The sequence below is a fragment of the Mirounga angustirostris genome, unplaced genomic scaffold (assembly GCF_029215605.1).
Source record: "Mirounga angustirostris isolate CCGP_5_RB_7025 unplaced genomic scaffold, mMirAng1.0.hap1 SCAF_3, whole genome shotgun sequence".
Lineage (NCBI taxonomy): Eukaryota > Metazoa > Chordata > Mammalia > Carnivora > Phocidae > Mirounga > Mirounga angustirostris.
The window spans coordinates 64,662,778-64,686,808 of NW_026991711.1; the positions used below are offsets into that span (position 1 = coordinate 64,662,778).

General features: G+C 34.5%; 1 protein-coding gene across 20 annotated transcripts in view; it reads left to right on the top strand.

Moving 5' to 3' along the window:
- The window catches only part of SUPT20H (SPT20 homolog, SAGA complex component), a 39,836-nt gene that overhangs the window by 7,241 nt on the left and 8,564 nt on the right, over positions 1-24,031 (top strand). For 8 of the 20 annotated variants that reach the window (XR_010410026.1, XM_045869330.2, XM_064586171.1 and 5 more), the window contains 17 exons: positions 2,210-2,339; positions 3,315-3,418; positions 6,440-6,556; positions 6,781-6,834; positions 9,784-9,923; positions 11,616-11,772; positions 11,867-11,923; positions 13,776-13,847; positions 14,488-14,645; positions 15,966-15,992; positions 16,550-16,582; positions 17,134-17,251; positions 17,759-17,861; positions 18,008-18,166; positions 19,864-20,170; positions 20,707-20,861; positions 23,736-23,791. Coding sequence is in view for 19 of the 20 variants with exons in the window: in XM_045869330.2 (XP_045725286.2) it covers positions 2,210-2,339; positions 3,315-3,418; positions 6,440-6,556; positions 6,781-6,834; positions 9,784-9,923; positions 11,616-11,772; positions 11,867-11,923; positions 13,776-13,847; positions 14,488-14,645; positions 15,966-15,992; positions 16,550-16,582; positions 17,134-17,251; positions 17,759-17,861; positions 18,008-18,166; positions 19,864-20,170; positions 20,707-20,861; positions 23,736-23,791 (1,947 nt within the window). In the remaining variant the exon portion in view is untranslated. The remainder of the gene's footprint in view (positions 1-2,209; positions 2,340-3,314; positions 3,419-6,439; positions 6,557-6,780; positions 6,835-9,783; positions 9,924-11,615; positions 11,773-11,866; positions 11,924-13,775; positions 13,848-14,487; positions 14,646-15,965; positions 15,993-16,549; positions 16,583-17,133; positions 17,252-17,758; positions 17,862-18,007; positions 18,167-19,863; positions 20,171-20,706; positions 20,862-23,735; positions 23,792-24,031) is intronic. The other 12 variants (XM_064586172.1, XM_045869331.3, XM_045869332.1 and 9 more) reach the window with 8 other exon arrangements.

Below are 24,031 nucleotides of genomic sequence, written 5' to 3' on the forward strand. Positions count from 1 at the left end.
GCATGAGAGGGAGGAGGGTCAGAGGGAGAAGCAGACTCCCCGCCGAGCAGGGAGCCCGATGCGGGACTCGATCCCGGGACTCCAGGATCATGACCTGAGCCGAAGGCAGTCGCTTAACCAACTGAGCCACCCTGGCGCCCCTCTCTCTCTCTCTTAAAAAGAAAAATACCTTTTTACCTTTTAGGCAAAAAAATTAGTGGAATGCCAATAATATCTAGCCTTTAAAATCTTAACATGGGGAAAAATGATAAGTATTGAATAAATCTTACAGTACGTTTCTCATAAGTTTTGTTGAGGTATAATTGATGTACAATAAATTGAACGTGTTTATTAAAGTATATATTTTGTAAGTTTTGACATGTACACCCATTAAACTATGACCACAGTCAGTATAACGAACATGTCCATCATCTCAGGAACAGAACTAAGGATACATAAAAATTCTAAATTGGGGTTAGCAATCATTATCTGCCAGCTGAATCTAGCTGAAACACTGAATGTTTTTGTAAATGAAGTTTTATTGGAATCCAGCCATAGCCATTCATTTATGTCTTATCTGTGGCTGATTTCAAGGTACAATGGCAGAGTTAAGTATTTGCAACACAGACCATACACAGCCTGCAAGCCTAAAGTACTCTCTAGCCCTTTAAGTAAGAAATTTTCTGACCTCTGATTTTTTGCTCACCCCAGAACTAAGTAGGAACCAACTTGCTGTCTTGAAAGGATACTCAGTCCTGTTACAATTTATCTGTTCTGTCTTATGTCAAATTAGAAGGTTTGCTCTACACTTGAAAATACTTTAAAATTTTAGTCTCTCTCTACTAATCTTTTTCTCTTTTTTAAGTTTTTTTTGTTTTGGGTTTTGTTTTTTTTGTTTGTTTTTTTTTGAGAGAGAGAGTACGCAGTGGGGAGGTGTAAAGGAAGAGGGAGAAAGAATCTTAAGCAGATTCTGCGCTGAGTGCGGAGCCTGACACGGGCCTCGATCTCAGTGATCCTGAGATCATGACCTGAGCTGAAACCACGTCAGAGGCTTAACCAGCTGCACCACCCAGGTGCGCCCCTCTACTGATTCTTTTTTAAATAGTTGTTGATTTGCTCATTTTTAAAAAATTTTCAAAATTCTGGGGGTTTTTGTTCCATGGTTAAAATAAATCAATTTATCATTTGTCTTTGCATGTAATTGTATATATTACATGTTTAATGTAAAATACTTGGGTTTGTTCTTTGAGATCCTGCAAAACTATTCTATTGACTCAATTTTTTATAAATAAAATTTGATGAAATAAATTGTAATATCTATATATGCGGGTTTCATTTTAAAACACATGCATTTCTAAAATAATGGATTTTTAGGTATGTTTATTGTGTTTCCTGATTTTTTTTTTTTTTTTCTACAAAATAGTTTCTAGGGGTGCCTGGGTGGCTCAGTTGGTTAAGCATCTGCCTTTGGCTCAGGACATGATTCCAGAGTCCCAGGATTGAGCCTCGCATCAGGCTCCCGGCTCAGAGGAGAGTCTGCTTCTCCCTCTCCCTCTGCTCCTCCCTCTGCTCATGCTTTCTCTCTCACTCACTCCCTCTCTCAAGTAAATAAATAAAATCTTAGAAAAAAAATAGTTTCTAAAGAGCTGTTATATTGAATTTATAGGAAATTGCTTAAATTCCTTATTTCTTCTTACCAGCTAGGTGTCTTTGAGCCTAATGTTACAGCTAACTAGAGCTGTTGAATTTGTTTGGATCTAATTTATGCCAGAAAATATTTTAAAAAGTGGACACCGGTAACAGTACAATCAAAGATGATACCCCAGTTTCTTTATGTGTAGACTTATACTTAATAGAAACTAAGTATATGACGTGTATGTTTTATATATTTGCCTTCATGGTTTTGCATTTTATTCATTTAAATATGTTTGTTATATTTTGCTTATATGCAAAGACATGTATTTTATGTATCAGTTTTCGTTTTTATATATCACTTTTTTACTTATGGTATGAACTCATTTGTATAAAATGTAGTAATAGACCAAAATTGAGTTTACATAGATGTGTCTTACATTTGGTGGCTGTAGTGTTTGTGACTCTTACCCATATATTCTGGATCATAATGTGGAAGGAGCACTAAAAGATTAATTCAGGTCTGATTTTGTTAAATCATAGCATTTTTGTTAAGGTTACGCCAGATTATTTTCATGAGCTCTGCCTCTTTTTAAAGCAGAAATTAAGAAGAAATGTGAATTTGTTAGAGAAGCTTGTTATGCAAGAGACATTGTCCTGTTTAGTGGTCAACCTATACCCAGGAAATGAGGGATATTCTCTGATGCTCAGGGGAAAAAATGGATCAGGTAAGAACCTTCAGAGAGCTGCAGCCACAAAAATCCCTTTGCAAGAAAGGATGTGCTGTCTTTTAGAAGTAGTTTTTTAAAGTGCAAAGTGGTCTGTCCCTCAGATCAGTGATGACTTGATAAAGAAGACATGAGCCCAAATTTTCCTCTTTTTGAAGTTTTGTTAGAAAGTATCTGTAAGATGATTACCTTCATGCATATGCACTTGAAGAGAATTCTAATTGAGATAGGTCTTTGAAGTTAAATTATATAAGACCTAACCTTTAAATAATTGACACAATTTTCTTTCTATTGCTATTTACATTTTAAGGTAGCATGAGGTGTTTTTCTACTGTATTTTGAGTATACTCTTGGTTCTGAAACCTTTAAAATAAAGCAGATTTGCTGCCTTTTGAATAACTTTCTTATTTAGTAACATTTATTTCTATTAATGTAAACTTGAAAATAGTTTTGAAATGTAAGCACTCTTAGATTTCACTAAAGAGACATCTAGAAATTTGATATGGTGGTGATGATGTGAGTCCAGTTAAGGATTTTTTTCTTTTGTTGATAATTATAAAACGTAACAGAGAATTTTCTTCTTTAAGTGACCATTTTTCAGATGAGATAGCAAATTATCATACAGATTTTCAGATTAGATTAAGTAGCCTTCAAGGGACTTTCCGTTACCAGTGTTGGAATTTTATCGTATTCTGATTATTGTACTGCTGGCTGTGATTTGCATTATGTTGTTATGCCAGATTTTTTTCCATACTGTGTTGTGGGTTTTCTCCTTTCTGGCCTAAAATTGTATACAGTTCACCAAGTCTTTCAGTAGTATGTGAAGTGATTCATTTATAAGACTTAAATAAAGAAAGACTTTTGAAAAGCCTTTGGGATTTATTCTCTCTTTTTTTTTACGTAAACTCAAATTATGCAACTAAGCTTTGCAGTAAGCCTGAACATTTTTCAGAAACTTTGTGTTTTAATATTAAGATTCTGAGACCATTCGACTGCCTTATGAAGAAGGAGAATTGCTTGAATACTTGGATGCAGAAGAATTACCTCCTATTTTGGTTGATCTCCTAGAAAAATCTCAGGTACAAAATTTTTCTCTTTAAAATGTCGTTAGAGAGGCACCTGGGTAACTCAGCCGGTTAAGTGTCTGTCTTCAGCTCAGGTCATGATCTCAGGATCTTGGGATTGAGCCCTGCATTGGGCTTCCTGCTCAGCAGGGAGTCTGCTTCTCCCTCTCCCTCTGCCACTCCCCCCGCAACCCCTCCACCCCACTCATGCTCGTGCGTGCTCTCTCAAATAAATAAAATCTTGGGGAAGAAAATAAATAAAATGCCATTAGATTTGTCAACTCTGTGGCATTTATTATAAATGATACTTAGTTCTTGATGGTGCTTAGAATGTGAAGTGAGACATTAGGCATAGTTATATGGTGTAACCCATTTTATTATGGGATACTCACCTTTTAGGCTGTACTGAAATGTGTAGATTTAGTTAATTCTTCTAAAATTGCTTTAACATTTAGCTCATTTGTTGGAAATCTGTCTATACCTAAAATCAAGACTATGGGAGAAACTATTTACTCTTTGGTTTCACTCCAGCAATACTATGTACTTAGGAGAAAGAATAGAATTTCCATTTTCTCCTAGTCCTAGTCAACTGCATCCACATCTCTTTTCACACTTTCTGCCTGCCTCTCTGTTCAAGTGGATGAAGTATGCTATACCTAAGAAATCTCCTCTACTTGTATTCTGGTCACTTTTCTGTTCTCATCTTTTTTTTTTTTTTTTTTTTTAAGATTTTATTTGTCAGAGAGAAAGGGGGGAGCAGCAGGCAGAGGGAGAAGCAGGCTCCCTGCTGAGCAAGGAGTCCAATGTGGGGCTTAATCCCAGGACCCTGATATCATGACCTGAGCCAAAGGTAGCCACTTAACCGATTGAGCCACCCAGGTGTCCCTTCTGTTCTCATCTTAATTGATCTCAACAGAATTCAATGCAATGACTGCTTCCTCCTGGAAACACTCTTCTTTTGTCTTCTGATACATCACATTCTGGCTTTCCTCTTCTCTCTATTCCTTCCATCTTCTTTACTGTCATCTCTGTTCCCTTCATAAATGTGTGAAGGTTTCAGGGTTCAATCCTACACCCTCTATTCTTTAGTAACATTCTGTCCCTGGATGATCTCAACCAGTGTTATGAGTTTTAAAATGACTTTTAATCCCTTTGCTTATATATCTCTCCATGACTATTCCATCAAGCTCCAAACTTATATTTACTAGGATATGTAATAGGTTCCTCAAACTTAACATGATGAGAACAGAAATTTTTATTTCTTACCCCCCAAACCAGTTTCAGTCTTTGTAATCTATGACCCTGCTTTCCCCTTTCACAATCAGTCCATCAGCAAATGTCACCTGTACCTTCAAAATACATATGTTCGTGACCTGCTGTAATTACCTTGCTGAACTTTTTGCTTTCATTCTAAAACCCCAGAAATCAATTCTCCACAGACGGCTAGATTAAGCTTAAAAAACAAAAAAAATTGGAAAAAAAATATTCTCAGCTTAAAATCTTCAGTGTCTTCTCACTGTACAAAACCCCTGCGACCTTGTCTTCATCTCTTGATTCTCATCCCTACTCACTACGCTGCAGCCATCCATTGTTCTTTACATACATAAACATGCTAACCTTATTCCTACCTTAAGACCTTTCATCTGCTGTTCCTTGTGTTTGGAATGATCAGTGCCGGGTGTTTGGCCCTTTTGTAATTCAGGCCTCACCTAAAAAGTCATTCCCTCAGAGAAGTTTTTATCTGAAACCACAATCTAAGTTAGCTCCTCCCTATTTTATTTCCTTTCTAGCATTCATCAGTATCTAAGATTATCTTATTTCTGTATATGTTTATTGCCTGTCTTCCCACACTAAGAGCAAATGTTCTCCCACCACCACTGTATCTGTGAAGCTTCTTGGATAGTGCCTGGCATATAGTTCACATTGTCGTGGCTCAATAAATACTTGTTAAAGAGAATGAGCATAATAACAACTCATAGCAAAGTAAGTCCCCAGTAAAAGTTCTGAAAGGGCGAAAAAACATAGTATTATAAGTGCCTATGGCAGGTTGTGATTAGCAAGACTTGAGTGAAAAAGGTTCTTACCTTTGGACTAGAAAACAATATGTTTAGCTGAAAATTATTATTTGAATTTATAGTTAGCTTTCTTCCTTTTATTAATAAAGTCATATTTATTGGAAATCTTAGCAGAGCAAATAGTAGTCGTATCCAGAAACTGAAACTCTGGCAGGGTTGATTGACAATTTGTAACGAAGACAAAATTCATAAAAATGACAAAGTTAGCAAAGTATAGCTGTGAGCCAGTGAGCATCAAGAAGAGCATTTCTAGTGATTTTTAACATTAATAGTATATAAATGCCAAAACTCAATCCATAACTAGAATTCATTAAGTTGATTTTAAACTGCTTTTTTTTTTTTTTTTTTAAGATTTTTTATTTATTTATCTGAGAGAGAGAATGGGAAACAGAGAGCATGAGAGGGGGAGGATCAGAGGGAGAAGCAGACTCCCCACTGAGCAGGGAGTCTGACGTGGGACTCGATCCCGGGACTCCAGGATCATGACCTGAGCCGAAGGCAGTTGCTTAACCAACTGAGCCACCCAGGCGCCCCTTAAACTGCTTCTTGAGTCATAGTGATGAACATAAAATAATTCCTTGAAAAGTTTATATAGTGGTAAATCCACCAGTAAGGAAGGCCACTTAAGATTATGTGAGTGGCGGGCGCCTGGGTGGCTCAGTTGGTTAAGTGACTGCCTTCGGCTCAGGTCATGATCCTGGAGTCCCGGGATCGAGTCCTGCATCGGGCTCCCTGCTCAGTGGGGAGTCTGCTTCTCCATCTGACCCTCCCCCCCTCATGCTCTCTCTCTCTCTCTCTCTCTCTCTCTCAAATAAATAAAACCTTTAAAAAAAAAAGAGAGATTATGTGAGTGGCCAGAAGTATTGCATAAGGATGTAAAGAACCTGAAACATTGAATGTAAGCACTCTTATGTAGGCTTTTAAAAAATGACATTTACTTAAGTGTTTTCACTCAAAACAGGTTAATATTTTTCATTGTGGATGTGTCATAGCAGAAATACGTGACTACAGGCAGTCCAGTAATATGAAGTCTCCTGGTTACCAAAGTAGGCATATTCTCTTACGACCAACAATGCAGGTAAGGAATGTTTAAGTATTTTAGGGGCACCTGGCTGGCTTAGTTGGTGGAGGAGTGGGTGACTCTTGATCTGAGTTGTAAGTTCAAGTTGGGAGTAGAAATTACTTAAAAATAAAATCTTAAATAAAGGAATTTTAGTTTTTATTTAGAGTTTTACTTATTAAATATCTTCATATGTTTCTGTGTCTGTATATTGTATTTTTTTTAATTTTTGTTTTTTGTAGACTTTGATCTGTGATGTACATTCAATAACAAGCGATAACCACAAATGGACCCAGGTTAGTTGTTTTTTAATCCCAAACAGGCAAATAAAGGAACAATACTTAACATTAAGCTAAGCAAAAGATATTTTAGTCGTAATTTTATTCAAGAGTAAATTTGGGGATTCCCCTTTATGAGCTGTAGAAATCGGGGGTCTCTTCATCCACGCGATAATCGCTCAAGGAACTAAGCAGTTCCATCCCATTTGCTTTAGGACCATGGTGAAACAGGGTCAGGCTGACCTGATCTGCCCAACGTGTGAAACTTAGTTTTTTATCCCCTCTCAAATAGAAGAAAAATACTTGTTTTTATACCATGGATACAAATAGATACTGGTTTTCTATAATCTAGGATTCTAAAGCAGGTCTAGCCTGTCTTTGCCGTTCACACCAGTTGTAGCGCTAGAACTTTGAGACTAGCCAGTTAACTCTCCAGTGCTGGCTCAGTATATATTTGGTGCCCACTCACAAGAGTGTTGACTTATTTCTCTGCTACTATAGAGAGGAATAGTTACTAAACCAAAGAAAATATCAGTAATGAAAATTATCTGCAAAATGTGGTTATGAATAAGATGTAGTCATCAGTAACTGTCAAGTGTTGTGTTTTAGTTTGGGCTACAATCTATTCGCATGCAAGGTTAAAAGCTATCGAAAGAATATTCAAAACCCCAAAAAAAAACCCTCATTGGTCACCATAAGAGGTTGCTAGGGTGTTAGTTTCTTATTCTGAATGTTGATGAATAAAGGGAGAGATTGTAGCCTTTTATTCTGCTTTTCCTGTATGAACTGTATGTTAGATAGCCAAATAGTAACTAGGAGGAAATTCTTCAGGAAAATTATCTTGAAAGTTTTCACCACAAGAAAAAAAATTTTTGTTGCTGTGGGTAACTAGACTTACTGTGATGGCCATTTTGCAGTATTTACAAATATCAAATCACTTGTGTACCTGAAAATAATATGTCAGGTATGCCTCAGTAGAAAAGAGGGAGAACAAACAGAATTTTCCTGGTACAAAGTAAATGTTAGTAGAGGACATTTCTTACAGGCAGATGTGTAGTTTCTGTCTTTGAAAAATATCACCTGCATTCTTTGAAAACTACCACCTATATCTTTACACAGTTTATTTTTCTTAATTTCTTTCATATAATCATGGATTTAGAGTTAACTTTTGAGAATATAACACAAATATGCTTAATAATGATTTATTTAAGAAGGTTCCAGTAAGAATCAGGAAGTATAGAAGACAATTTAGCATTAACATTTCTGATATTGGTGAGATTTGAATTTCTTTGGGTGAGATGCATACAAATGGTCTTTGTAATTAAGGATTCCAAATAGCAGAAATTTTTAGTTGTGATTTCACATATTGTAGATACTAATAGTATTTCAACTTAATTTCCCTTCAGTTTTATACCATTAAATGTGGATGTAGGCTCCATAGCATTCCTGCCAGATGGGTAATCTTACTGTGTGGAGTGCACAATTGAAGGTGCACTCCCTGCACATATATAGGAATAATATATAGGAATAATTCCAGCTAATAGGTATAAAAGAAATAAATGATAGATTTTTTAAAAATCAATTTGGAAGTCTTAATGAATCTAGACAGATGTAATTCTTAGGTATAAAAACCATTAGATTGTAGGTTCATAGGAATACTTATGATGCAGAGATATGACTAACCCCACTGATGTAAAAGTGGGATAGTCAGTCATTGTATTCCTCCTGGTATGATGCAAGAGAAAGTACACAATAGTACCAATAAAGAATTCTTGTCTAAAAAAACAGAACCAGAATTAAATTAAGCTTCTAGATCTAACAGTTTACAGGGAATTCGGGGAAATAAAAGAAACTATTAAATGACATAAGTATAAGCTGAGGAAGCAGCCAGTCAGATCCAGTTAAAGTCCGCAAGGAAGTAGTTGCTCAAATCCAACAAACCAGTTGCATGAGAAAAGGGGAAAAAAAGTTGGGAGAAGGAGGTGATAACATTACAGAACAAAAAAAGATGTTTAAAACAGATAAAAACCAGGTATCTTTGGCCTTGTTTGAGTTCAAATTCAAACAAACCAACTAAAAATAGACTCTTGAGATAATGGAAAATTTAAAGCCAGACTGTATGTTAGAACTCCTTATCAGTTAGCAATGCGTGCTGAAGTATTTTCAGACGAAATAATACAACATCAAAGATGTCTTTTAAATTACTCCAGCAAAACAAAAGCGTAAGTTACAGAGACAGTTGTTAATGAAATTGAGTGTTGGTACATGGGTGTCACCACACTTCTGCTTTTGTGTATGTTTGAAAATATCCATAATAAAAAGTTGAAGTATTGAAAGCAGCAGTGTTTTTTTTGCAAAAATCTTACTCAGCAATAGTATTGATTGACTCATTTGACCATAAAAAATGTAGTTGTTGCTACTAAAATATTTCAGTGATTAAGCCAAAAAAAAAAGCAGTATTCCTTACGTGATACCAGTAAAAGACCTGTATACACTTTGGAATTGGGTAAATAGAGTTTACGCAGTATTAGTGTAATCATTTTTATTCTTGTAATGAAGTTAAGCTATGTATAGAATGGGACTGTTAATCTCTGTTATTGAAAGTGCTGTGATCTTTCATGATTCTGTAGGCTTTGTGGGAGCGGATGATTTTATCTGTTTTGTTCACGACTTAATCCTCAACTCTTAGAACAGGGCCTAACAGTAGGTGCTCAGCAAATATTTGTTGAATTAATGAATAGGCACTCTTAAAACTTGACCATTTTGAACACTGTACAAATTACTGAATTTCCATTAATGGTTTCATTATGCTGTCAAGTTTTTGAAGTTTACACAAAGGTTGGAACTTGAAATACTGTGTTTTATAGTAGTACATAACAGAATTCCAAGGAATATTTCTAGATTAAGAGATATATGTGATTTGAAAAACTTAAATCTGTTACTGACATATGCTCTTACACATTTTAGGAAGATAAACTTTTGCTTGAGAGCCAGCTGATTCTAGCTACAGCAGAACCATTGTGTCTTGATCCTTCTATAGCAGTAACCTGCACTGCAAACAGACTGCTTTATAACAAGCAAAAGATGAACACACGCCCAATGAAACGGTAATTGCCTTTGTAGATAGGTAAACCGAAAGATGCTCCTAGGCAAGTAGCTTTAAATTTTGCTCTTTATGGTATCTTTCCCCTCTAAAGTATATAAGTGCTCTGACTTCTTTTTAAATAGGATTTTAATGGCTTTATATTACTTTTTTTGTGTATTAGGTTTTTTAATACTGTCTGCCTTATATTGAAGTGGTGCATTCTGTGCATTTTGTGAAAGAACAAACTTCTAAAGTTTAGTCTGTTTACCAAAAAGAGGCTGAGAAGGAGACAAGTATAAACAATAATTCCTTTATTAATTACTAATAACCAATAACCTATTTGTTTTGTTAATACTCCTTTTAAAGAAATGATTTGTAATTTATTTTTGAGATATGATAAAACATGTCTGACAAGTCAGTTTATAACCAGATGCCTTTTTATACCATGGTAATTTGTCTTTAAATGTTTTAACTATCTCTTTTACTTAATATTAACTTGGACTACAGTTATAATTGGTTCATCATTAAGTACTTCTGACATAATTGTTTGAATTGCCCAGTTTGGATAATCTTCAAGTTTGGAGGAGTTCAAAACCTATCCATTTTTTAAATTCCTTAATTTACTATGTAAACAACATACGCTGAGAAAAAGGTACAGTTTCAGAAATGATGAAATAAGTCCATATAATATTGTCAGCAGTCCTATAAAATCTCTTTGTATCTCTCCACATCTCCATGCCCACTGATAAATTATAGTTAAAGTCAGCATCATCTTCCTACTTGACCGGTCTTCCTGCTGCTATCTTTGCTCCTTTCTGATCTATTTGCCACGTAAGCAAACTGGAATAATCTTTTAAAAACTTCAAAGGAGATTATGCCACTACTTAAATTTCCCTAAAGCTTCCCATTGTACTCCACATTAAATCTAAACACGTTACCACTGATCTGTAAGGCCCCTTTCTCACTCTCTGACCTCATCTATTATGTGGATCCTCATGTTCTAATCACACCTATTTTCTGGTTTTAAAACAAATTAAGTTTTTAATTCTTTTTTAGTTTTTAAATTCTTCTTTGTGCTTCAAATACTCATTCCCTGATCTTTTTTCTTTTTTTCTTTTTTTTTTTTAAGATTTTATTTATTTGAGAGAGAGGGAGAGAGCACGAGGGGTGGGAGGCAGAGGGAGAGGAAAAAGCAGACTCCCCACCAAGCAGGGAACCCAGCACGGGGCTTGATCCTAAGACCATGAGATCATGACCTGAGCCAAAGAGAGATGCCCAACTATTCAAGCCACCCAGGTGCCCTCCCTGATCTTCTCATAGGCAGTTCCTTCTTGCCGTTCATGGCTCAGCTCACACATCATTTCTTCAGAGTCCAGTCCTTCCTTTCTCTTACCTAATGCTGCCCTCTCTGTCACTGACTCACCACAGGACCCTGTTTTGTTTTGTCTTTTTCCTCCTCCTGATCAGTGCTGTCTGAAATGATCTTACCTGTTTACTTGTAAATGTCTATTTTGCCCTTTGGACTATCAGCTCCATGGTAGCAGGAATTGTTTGTCTTGTTCATTTTTGTTTTACCAGTGCCTGGGATTTTGCTTGGCAAGGAATAGTGTTCTACAGATACTTGCGATTTACATATATAATGCTTACTGATTTGAATCCAGATTTATTCTGAGTTTCTTTTATTTTGTTTAGTTCAACTCTCTTAATATTTCAGGTGTTTCAAGAGGTATTCCAGGTCCTCTCTGAACCGGCAACAGGATCTGTCCCATTGTCCACCTCCTCCGCAGCTAAAATTACTTGATTTCTTACAAAAAAGGAAGGAAAGAAAAGCAGGTCAACATTATGACCTCAAGATATCTAAAGCAGGAAATGTAAGTATGTGTTTTTTAAATGAAGCTTATTATTATGCCAAAAGCATTGCTCATTTTGAATTTTCAGCATATTAATACTGTTTTTAATTTTCAGTGTGTAGATATGTGGAAGCGGAGTCCCTGTAATTTGGCCATACCTTCTGAAGTGGATGTAAGTCAGTTCATGAATTGCACTTATTTTCATATAAAGTTCCTAAATTTAACTAGTAGCAGCTTATACTCTGGGAAAACAAAAGACTTGTTTTAAAAACAGAGTAATGTTTTTTTTTTAAATCAATTGCTCATTTTTAGAATATTTTAGAATATTCTTTCACATTTACTTGTGTAAGAATATAACACCTTAATACATCTATGTATTGCTTTAAAAGGTCTGTGTTTAGAGTAGGAATATAATAACCAAAGAATTTTGAAATATGGAAAAAGATGGTACATTATTACATAATATGTATAAAATGTATTCTTTTTTCATAATATTCCATTATAATTTCCTGATAATGCTGCTTTTCTCAAATCAGTGACCAAGATTAGGAACTTTGCCTGTTACTCTCTGCTGATCCATAATATTCATGAGCTATAAATGATCAAAAACATGAAAGAGATCTTTTGATGACTAGTCCCATATTTCTTTTACTTCCCTATTCCTCCTTTGTTCCTTTTTGTTTTTCACTCAACTCTTTATAATTGGCTAGTTATTTTAACTGATGTTTGTTTTTCTTCTGCATCCTTCTTAGGCTAGCACATGTACTATTCTTATTTTCTGAAATTAAGAGAAAAATTTCTGAAAAGCACAAAGCCAAAACCATCAGAAGTACACTATGTATATGACTAAAGGGAATATAAGCCACATTATTTTTTTTATAACTTAATGTGTTTCTGGAGGAATGCAGCTTGAGAAGAGATGTTAGTGTAAATATCAAAGGGTGGGATCTATTAGCTTTGGAGGGTAGACTGTATATCTAAAACAGTGCTTCTTGAACTTTAATGTACATCCTAATCACCTTGGCTTGCTTGTTAAGATGCAGATTCTAATTCAGCAAGTCTGGGCTAGAACCGGAGCTGCTGCAGTTTTGCCAGGCTCTCAGGTTGCATGGTACTGAGGTCCACAGCCTACATCTGAGTAGCAAAACGCTAATACAAAGTTTCTCAGTCTGAGTTGATCAGAAGAATCATCCAGAATACCAGATAAATGTAGATTTCAGGCCCCACTTCAGACCTTTTAATTTAGTCAGATCTCCAGGGAAAGGACATGGAGATCTGAATTTTTTATCAATTTCCCGGGTGAGTCTGCTTTATCGTAAGGTCATGGTTACCAGGAAGATGAGAAAATTTGATTCACACAGACTAGTAGGTGATAATACAGAATGTATGGTCCATGTCCAATTAGAAAAGGGAAAAGGTTCACAAAAATTTTATCAACTTTAATATAACTTCCCTAGTCTTCCTCCGGTTTTGTCCCAACTGTCCATTAAAACCCAGCCATAGGGGGCATCTGGGTGGCTCAGTCGGTTAAGTGTCTGCCTTCAGCTCAGGTCATGATCCTGGGGTCCTGGGATGGAGCCCCATGTCGGGCTCCCTGCTCAGTGGGGAGCCATTTTCTCTCTCTCTCTGTCTCTCAAGTAAATAAATCTTAAAAAAAAAAAAGTGATTTAAAAACCGAGCCAAAGGAAAAGATCTTGGTCCTGATTATGTCTGTATCATTCCAACTTCCCTAAAGGATAAATGTAATATCAGTTTATGGGATAAAAAGAAAAGGCATTGTCCAAAACAGCTGTGTTTATTATGCCTATTTAATGACAAAAGAGATTCTAATCGTGTTTTTAAAACCAATTGGTTGAATTACTGTATCAGGAGAGTTTTAAATTAAGCATAAACAGTTGGTGATACTAGCAATTCAAGAATTTTTGTGCTTGAAACTGTATTGTCTTGAGGAATTACTTAGGTTTTTCTCCTTGGTCACAATACTGATTCCATTACATCTGCTGTCTCTTGATTTGATTGTTTAGGTGGAGAAATATGCTAAAGTGGAAAAGTCCATCAAATCTGATGACTCACAACCAACAGTCTGGCCAGCCCATGTAAGTCCATCATTGCAGTCTTCTTTCTGATGAGGCTGTTTCTGAATTTATTAAACATAAAGTGCCTTTACTTTAGATTTTTTTTTTTTTAATTTAAAGGACATTCTGGGGATTTAGTGAATTAGAGGAAAGAATAGTTGTTTAGTTTTGTTTTTCATAAAGTATGGTTTCCATTTTAAAGGGCAGTTGTAATATATAACTGCATTTTTATTTCTGTTTCAGTTGCATATTGGTAGTTCTGATTTGTTTTCTGTTTCTAATTAGTTATATTCTAAGGATGATTTTAAATGTTCTGTATAATTTTCCCTAAGTGCAGTAATATTTTTTATATGTGACAAATAGATCTGTCTTCAAAAGTTTTACCACTTTAATATTTAGTATTTGCATTCATATGTTCACTATATGCAATTCTGCCATATTTCACTTGGGCTTGGTTAACTACCCCATTGGACTCTCATTCTTAAAGTGCTATGTAAAGAAGAATCCTGGGCTTTATTCTCTTTGATGGTCTTAAACAGGTCTATAGTCAAAATGTGATGTGTCTTCATATTGACAGATACAAGTTAGTGTGTCGTTTATTTTGTTAACTTTGATTATGTATTTACTGAAGAAGGTATTTATCTGGGACACTCTTTTTCAGGATGTAAAAGATGATTATGTATTTGAATGTGAAGCTGGTAATCAGTATCAGAAAACAAAGCTGACCATTTTGCAGTCACTTGGTGATCCACTTTATTATGGTAAAATACAGCCATGTAAAGAAGATGAAGAAAATGACAACCAGGTGTCTCCATCCCAGTGAGTTCTGTTAAATACATGTAATTGACAAAATTAGGCATCAGAATTTATCTAGCAATTACTGATGAACCATTAATGAATAAAAACTTCCCTTTGGGGGTTCATTTGTTATTTAAGTACTCCAATTAGATTTGTCAGTGGACAAAAGTAAACCTAAATTACAATAACCATGTTGTCCAGGAGTTATTTAAAATAATACCTTTTTAAAAACCTATGGTGTAATTATTTTCATACTTGCTTTAAAGGATATATCCTTCTTGTTATATTTATGTGTTGACACTTGTGACTTCAACCTGTGAGCAGGAAGTTGAAGTGTTTCTGAGAAGTAGTTTGTTTAAATGGGTAGCAAGTTTACAATAAACGAAGAAGCTGTTAAATGTACTTGGTATTGCAGCACTGCATGTAAGGACAGAGACTCAGTGCTTAATGTAGTTATTGGCTATAAAAAAAATACACATATTTGATCTTCTAAAACTTATGGACTGTATATTTAGTACAAGGTAACAGTATTTTGTTTTTATTGTTAGTTTGATGATTTTGTTTTTCAATCAAGTTGATGCTGTTTCAAAAAGAAGAAACTACAAAGAGGAGCTCAACAGAAAAAAAAGCAGGGGCCAGGCCTATGTTAAAATTACTTATATAAAGTCTTTACTTAACACAAGATGCTAATTGCAACTATAGCAGAAATGGATTTTAAAGAACAACCTCACCAATATCTAAGTAAAAGTTAATGGGAAGAAATAGTTTCAGTCAGAATCATTTGGTAATTTTTTCACATTAGCAGTTTTTGTTGTTGAATACTACGTAGATCAGATGTTTTAATTACCTGTGTTTTTAAAAATCTCCCCCTTTAAGACGTACATTGGTCATTTTAAATTACAAACTTTTCTCAGACACAAGGAGCTATGTTCTTTTTCTCATTTAAAAAAAATCAGTTCAGGGGTGCCTGGGTGGCTCAGTCATTAGGTGTCTTCCTTTGGCTCAGGTCATGATCCCAGGATCCGCTCCCTGCTCCGCGGGGGGCCTGTTTCTCCCTCTCCCACTCCCCCTGCTTGTGTTCCCTCTCTCGCTATGTCTTTCTGTCAAATAAATAAATAAAATCTTTAAAAAAAATCAGTTCAAAAGCCAACTGATTAGATCTAACAAGAAGAGAATTGAATTTTTTGCCTTTACATCAGGGAGTTGCTGCAAAAATACCGCATGATTTGTTACTTCCAGTCATTCCTCCATATTCATAAATTACTTGAGTTAATAACTATGAAGTTAAAGTTTGAGCTGCATTAACCAAGTTTTTTCTTTTTTTTACATTTTATATTTCAGCTCCTCCACAGATGATCATTCAAATTGGTAATTAAAAAATAAACAAACTCACTATTTTAATCTGTTAAGAAATCATATAAATGTCAAATTCTTTAAAAAGACTTGTTAAAGACATTTTATTGAATTGGCAATAAACTACCTTCCCTGTCTAAAATATATTCTAAGATCTGCTCTGTAGACATTATTAATGACTTCAGAAATCAAAGGTTAAAGTGAGAGGAAGGCCAAAGGCCTTGCACACAGTAGTTCAGTGAATTTTGCTGTAGGGCAGACACTTGCAAGGATGTATAGCACTTGGTAACTTTGAGCCCAGATTTTGTTTTGATACATAAGTTTTATGCCAAAATACATCTCCCTTAAATTAAATCAGCCAAATTATTCACAGGATATTTATAATGCATGCAAAACTTGGTCATTGCTTCATAAGTTTAAATGTATGTAAAAAAAATTTTTGTGATAATCTTTGTAATTTGACACATTTTATAAAACTGCAGTCACTAAAATATGGAAGCCTTCAAAAGTAATCCCAAGGTTCCTTAAGACAACTCTTAACATAATACTTTTCTCTCTTTTAAACATTCCAGGTTTATTATTGGATCAAAGACTGATGCTGAGAGGTAAAAATATTTGTGTCTTTATCTTTAATCTGGATGGATATGAAAAACTTCACTTTTATAGGACATAGTACTCCACTAAGAGTCACAATTTTGATTTTATTTATACCTTAGGTATTATTAGAATTTTTTATAGAATTAGGAAAATAACACAATAATGTTTAAAATACAGTGTATTTTAAATAAGAAAGCATAGATATATCTATGGTAGCTAAGGAAAGTAATTTCTAAGTAGTACTTTAATCAGAATGTGAGTGAAAGTCAGTGAGTAATTTCTTTGGCTGCTTATTGGTTAAATAATCCCTGTACTTTCTGTATTAAAAGGAAGATACTGTATGTTTAGCTTGTTTATTAGCAAAATGTTTTGAGCATTAGCTTGTCATTAAAAAGATTAGAAGAATATAATTTTGGCACAAACATTTTAAATTATCTAGTTTGAATTTTTGTGTTAATTTTGATGGAAATTCTTTTATTAACAATTATTATTTATTTCCTATAAATTTTGTGTTTAGAACAGTTAGCTAATCCTTACTCATTTACTCCTAATATTCCAGGGTAGTCAATCAATACCAGGAATTGGTCCAAAATGAAGCCAAATGTCCAGTAAAAATGTCACACAGCTCTAGTGGCTCAGCCAGCTTGAGTCAGCTTTCTCCAGGGAAAGAAACAGAAGTATGTTTGATTACTTTTTTGTGCCTAATTGTTTTTCAGGGAATCTGAGAAATGTTTAAGACTATTTTTTGAGGGATGGGGGTATTGTGTAGTATTTAACTTTCTGTAAACTTTCAAGTATACAGAAAGGTAGAGAAAAGTATAATGAACACCTGTGTATACTAATCACCTGGCTTCAACAATTTACTCTTATCCCTGGAAAGATTTAAGAGTGGAAGCTTTGCCTTCAGTTTACCTTTCTGCTCTTCTCCTTCAAAGTTTTTCCCCATCCTATTACTTAGAAATCTTTCCTTCATCCTTTACATATGTACTGTAATTTGTTTCATGGATCTTCTTATGTGAAATTGTATTTTTTTTGTAACATCTGTCACACCCAACCTATAACACTAAGAGTACTTTGCAGGGTTTTAAAGTGTGTGTTCTCATCTAGAAGCTATAGTGGTATTAATTTATGAGTTTCTGATTTGAGCTTAAGTTTAACAAGTATATTCAATGTCCGTCTCTTAGCAGCCCGAGACTGTGTCAGTTCAGTCTTCAGTATTGGGAAAGGGAGTAAAACATCGACCTCCACCCATCAAACTTCCTTCAAGCTCAGGAAGTAGTTCTTCAGGTATTATATTCTTTGATTTCTGTCATCTGGAGTAAAACACATCATACAGTCATAATCTTTTTTTAAAACTATACTCATATTATGATTTACTTAATTCACAGAATTTTGAATTATAAGTGTAGGAAATAACTTTTATATTCTTCTAGGTAACTATTTTACACCACAGCAGGCCAGCAGCTTTCTTAAATCTCCAACTCCTCCTCCTGCTTCCAAGCCACCAAGTCTTTCTCGGAAGTCATCTGTGGATCTCAATCAAGTTAGCATGCTTTCTCCAGCTGCCCTGTCACCTGCCAGCTCATCACAAAGTGAGTTATAACTTAAATTCTTCATTGGCTTTTTGCATTAGTATTTCTTTAAAAAGCTATTTTTTTTGACCAGTGAAATATTGAAATCTGAATGTACTATGTACCCAAAATGTATAAGTTTTGAGAAGCTTCAGGCGAATCTCTTGTTAATTGTATGTATTATGTGTTTATTGTAATTGTATTTGTTTTTCTGTATCTGTGTATGCACTGTGTGTATACCTTACAGATTTACAACCTACACATCTCCTTAAAAAAATAATCTGTTAGTTGAATGTGGCAATAAGATTCCAAAATATTTTTTATTCCAGTGTTCCCTAGGATCATGTTACATTTTATGTAAACTATGTAGCTGATATGAAAAAAAAGTCATAAGAGTTGTTGCTGCAGTCCTATTTTTGTATATGTAAGAAACCAACTAGTTCCAAGGTGGTGATAAACTGAAAGCTGATTTTTCAAAAACACTCCTACACTCTTAAAAATTGTAATCAGTTACTAAAATGTGGTAATAATCATAAGGCATTATTCTGAAAATATTAAAACGTAATTTTTACTAAATACTTTTTTTTTTAACATCAAGAAAACTTATGCAAGAATTCTAGCATTCGATTGGGATAATTTCTTCAAATTAGAGTTTTCTGAGATATTTAGGTATCAATTTGCAAAAAAGCATTCCAGTTTTTTAGATTTTTTTATAGATAACTAAAGTGTGCTTGAAAGTTTTAGTACACTGCACAGTGATAGGGTGGTCTTCGCCTTAGATATAAACATCTTCATCTTGATAGCTCAAAAGGTGTAATTTTTCTGCCTTCTTGTTTTGCACAAAGAAAAATTTATAAATTTCCTGGAAGTCTTATTCACACTTCTTATGTTGTGGGTATGGATTATGTTAATCTACTGCACACAGTTGTTACTTTAAGTAAGGGTTGAGTGACAGCTTCTGGACATTCACATTTCTTTCCTTTCTTTCTGCAGGACATGAAAGCTAAAAAAGAAAACACCTCAAGAGCTTTTGGTTTTATTTTTTTGGTTTTTGTTTTTTGTTTTTGTTTTTTGTTTTTAAAAAGTTGATAAACTGTGCATACTTCATTCACAACAGATTTTCTATACATTCTTACATTTAAACAGAAGTACACAGTTACTGTTAAAGATGCAGTATTATCTATCAAATATTTGCTTTATTATTGTGTTTTGTAAATTTGTTTGTCAGGATAAACTTGATGTGTTAGGAATTAAACATGTACATTTAGGTGCCAAGTATGATTGTTAACCATATGTAATTAAATATGTTCAGAGTTTATCTCAGACTGTTACAGAAAATAAGCAATATTTTTAAATGAAGTTCTAAATTAGTGAAATCGTAAATAACAAAAATTAATTTGAATTCCTCTTAAACTTTTTAGGCCAAAGGTAGCATGTAGGAAATTAACTTTTAAATGGGTATTGTGGTAGTATACAAATGTATATTTTTACTGTTACTGTAATAGCATCTCTGATGGAATTTTTAGGTGATATACTGCATCCTTAATTGTAATTGAGTGTAGCAACACTCATGTATCATGTGTAGAAATTAACACTTGCAGTTAACTGCTTAAAACTGGAACAAATTGTCAGTGCTAAGTAAGATTCCATTAACCTTATTTTAAAAAGGACTGGCCATTTATAACAAACTAGCAATTTTTATTTTTCTCAATGAGCAGGATCTGGAACTCCTAAGCCATCTACTCCTACACCAACCCCTTCATCGACCCCACACCCTCCTGATGCTCAGAGCTCAACTCCTATTACCCCTTCAGCCACCCCTACTCCCCAAGATTCAGGCTTCACCCCTCAGCCCACTTTGTTAACTCAGTTTGCTCAGCAGCAAAGGTCTCTGAGCCAGGCAATGCCTGTAACGACCATTCCTCTTTCCACCATGGTAACATCCATAACTACAGGAACCACGGCCACCCAGGTCATGGCAAACTCTGCTGGACTTAACTTCATCAATGTAGTGGGCTCTGTTTGGTAAGTTTGCATTGATGCCCTGATTTTGTTTCTTTGTGTGTGTGTTTTTGTTTTTGTTTTTGTTTTTGTTTTTTAAGATATTCTCATTGATCTAAATAAATTCTTATGAAATTAATAAATTGCATATTTCTGAAACTGAAAAACAAATAGTTTAGATATGGATAGAAACTATCTCAACAAGTATGTTTTAATTTTAGGTAATTATGTATTATATGCACTAACCTGATACTACTTCACATTGACAGCAGTATAGATTTTCTTGTTTATCCTCAGCATTACCATATTTTAATCCCTTGATTAATGCTTTTACTCTTTCAAATTATATTTTAAACCTTGATAAATATACAGTACTTAATTTTAGATAATCTTACTGTTACTCTATAGCATAAAAATGAAACAGAGCCCTAAAACTGATGTTTAAGACCAAAATACCTAATTGTTTGTTTAGTAGCTTGTTTTTTAATCCAAGGAATTATTATGTGACTGAAATTTTCTTTTATAGTGCAAGTTTAATGCTTTGTCTTATTCTCCCGCAGTGGAGCTCAGGCTTTGATGAGTGGTTCAAACCCTATGCTGGGCTGTAACACTGGTGCCATAACTCCTGCAGGAATAAACCTGAGTGGCCTTCTACCCTCAGGCGGTCTGCTACCAAATGCATTGCCCGGTGCAATGCAGGCAGCTTCTCAAGCAGGTCAGAATATTGGAAATAATAACCTCTAAAAAATTAAAGTACATGCTAATACAAAAATGTCATTTTAAGCATATTATATACACTTAATGTCCTTATTTCTTGAAGCATTATGTTGCACTATTTCATTTAAAAAGCCCTTGAAGTCCTGATATTTAAATTAAAAACCATTTAGCAATTCAATGAAGAAACTTGGTAAGTTTCTGCAACTTATGTCTGCCTTCCAAACATAAATTAATTTTGATAACCTTGTTGTCAGTGTAGTCCTCCTTTCTCAGGTAAAAGAAATACATTTTAGAAACATAGATTGTATGAGAAAGGCAACATAGAATGGCAATAAAAAGCCTAGACCCTGGAGCCAGACTGCCTAAGTTTGAAATCGCAGTTGTGCAACTTACTGAATAGTATAATCATGGGAAAGTCACCTCACTTTCCTTGTCAGTAAAACGGGGAAAAATAATGCTTTGCCTCATAGTTGTGAAGGTTAAATAAGTAAATACAGATGATGTATTTTAAATTGCCTGAGACATAAGCATTCAAAAAAAATTGCCATCCTCATCATAAACAGTGATAGTTTCAGTGCAGTAGTAATTACTATTACATGTACTGGAAAATAGTTCTAACAACTTTATTTTTTAATGTTTAAAATAATGTTTTGTAATATCTTGGAATAATCCAATTTCGTACTGCTGAGAAAAAACTTAGCAGGAAAAACAAACTTGACATAGTAAGAATAATTTATCAGAAAATTTCTGAGTTATGAGAAGTCAAACCTAGGGAGTATAATTTAAGCAGGTAACATTGCTATGACTTCCTAATTCTAGCTGATGAACTCATTTTAATGTTCATAAATGTTAATGGCAGAAGCTCTGGAGATGGAATCAAGTGTTGAATTTAGGGTGCTTATATTTACCAATTAGTTATATGTGGCTCCAGATGTTCACTGTGGGGCCTAAAATAAGTCACTTAGTTTTTCTCCCTTGGCCTCAGTTTCATCTGTTCTAAAGTGGGAGTAAAAATATCTAACTTTAGATGGTACTTAGGAGACATTAATGAAGTGATGTGAAAGTGCCTTTAATAAGCCATAAGCATTAGATAGATGTCATTCATTTTTAAAGGAAGTTATGGGGGTGCCTCAGTTGGTTAAGCTTCTGCCTTTGGCTCAGGTCATGATCTCAGGGAGGATCCTGGGATCAAGCCCCACGTCGGACTCCCTGCTCAGTGGGGAATCTGTTTATCCCCCCCCCCCGCCCCCCAGGCTCCTGCTCTCTCTCTCTCTCAAATAAATAAATAAAATCTTTAAAAATAAATAAATAGAGGAAATTATGTCATATCTTTTCATAAGAATTTTTCCTGATGAGTAATACCAATACTGTAATATTTTAATGTGATTATGCTTTGATACCATCACCTATGAATGTTCTGCCTTTTATCTTTTTTTAATTCAATTATCTGCTGAGAGGACTAGATACATTTTAATTAATGTTCAAGTTGGTATATTTTGTTGGCAGAATATGCACATACTTTGAGACTATGGCCTACAAACTACAAGAATGGTTATATTTTTAAAGGTTTGTTTAAAAAAAGAGACAATGAAGAGGAAGAATATGCCACAGAGGCCATATGTGCCCCACAGGGCCTACTGAAAAAGTTTGCCAACCCCTGCTTTATGTGCTCTGTTGCATCACATATTTTGGGGACTAAGTTCAGGAGTAACAGCATTGTTTCCTGACTTTCACTTTTGACAAAATTCAGTGTTCTTTAACATTGTTAATATTACCATTTGTATTTGAAAAAATAGCAAACAGCACAGGGGTTCTTGGAGATAGGATTATTATCCTATACTACTTAGCACTGAGAAATTTAAGTAGATGTCAATCCCTGAAATGTATTTGCACAACAGTGACAGTTTTATTATATTCATGGTGTCTGCATACTTCCTGATTACTTTCTCTAGCCAAAAGTCAAAATAGTGGTAAAAGACGTTATCATTTCTGAAATAATAGAATACAGCCATACCTTGCTTTATTGCACTTTATTTTTTTTTTTTTTTAAGATTTATTTATTTATTTGAGAGAGCAAGAATGAGAGAGAGAGAGTACATGAGAGGGGGGAGGGTTAGAGGGAGAAGCAGGCTCCTTGCTGAGCAGGGAGCCCGATGCGGGACTCGATCCAGGGACTCCAGGATCATGACCTGAGCCAAAGGCAGTCGCTTAACCAACTGAGCCACCCAGGCGCCCCGCTTTATTGCACTTTAAAGATACTGCATGTTCTCTTACAAATTGAAGGTTTGTGGCAACCCTGCATCAAACGAGGCTGTTGATGCCATTTTTGCAATAGCTCATTTCATATCTCTGGATCACATTTTGGTAATTCTCATAGTATTTCATATATTTTCATTATTACATTTGTTGTAGTCCTCTATGATCAGTGATTGTGACTCATTGAAAACTCAGTTAATGTATTTTTTAACAAAATATTTTAATTAAGGTACATTGTATTTTTAGACATAATGCTATTGCACATATAATAGACTATAGTGTAGTGTAAACATAACATTCACTGGGAAATCAAAATTCATTTGACTTGTTTTATTGCAGTACTCACTTTATTGTAGTGGTCTGGAATTGAACCCACAATATCTCTGAGGTATGCCTATAAAATGTACATCTGGTGCTCCACATCTTTGAATAAGATCTTAGTGTTAATAGGTATTGATGAATTTTTTTTTTGTTTTTTTATTTTAAAAGTACAGAAAAAATAACCACATCTATGCAGAAGGTACTTAAAATGTATTTATAGATACCAAAGTATAAAAATATTTTGAAGTGTAATAAAATTTAATTCCCTCTTATAACCATGAATTTTATTTAACAGGTGTTCCATTTGGTTTAAAAAATACTTCAAATCTCAGGCCCTTAAATCTACTCCAGGTAAATGTGATATATTGGCTTTTGATTGAAGTTTTTATGTTTGATATCTTTTTTTTGATGTATATCTGATCATATAAGCATTTGAAATGTTGAAATCTGTTCGAAATCTTCTAAGGGTGTGGTTAATTATTGCTTTCTTGTATGATCACGTGGGAAGCGGATAGAGAAAGAATCTGTATCCTACATACCACTCTCATTGGCTCCAGCACTCTGCCTAATCGAGCACTAGCTGTTCCAATG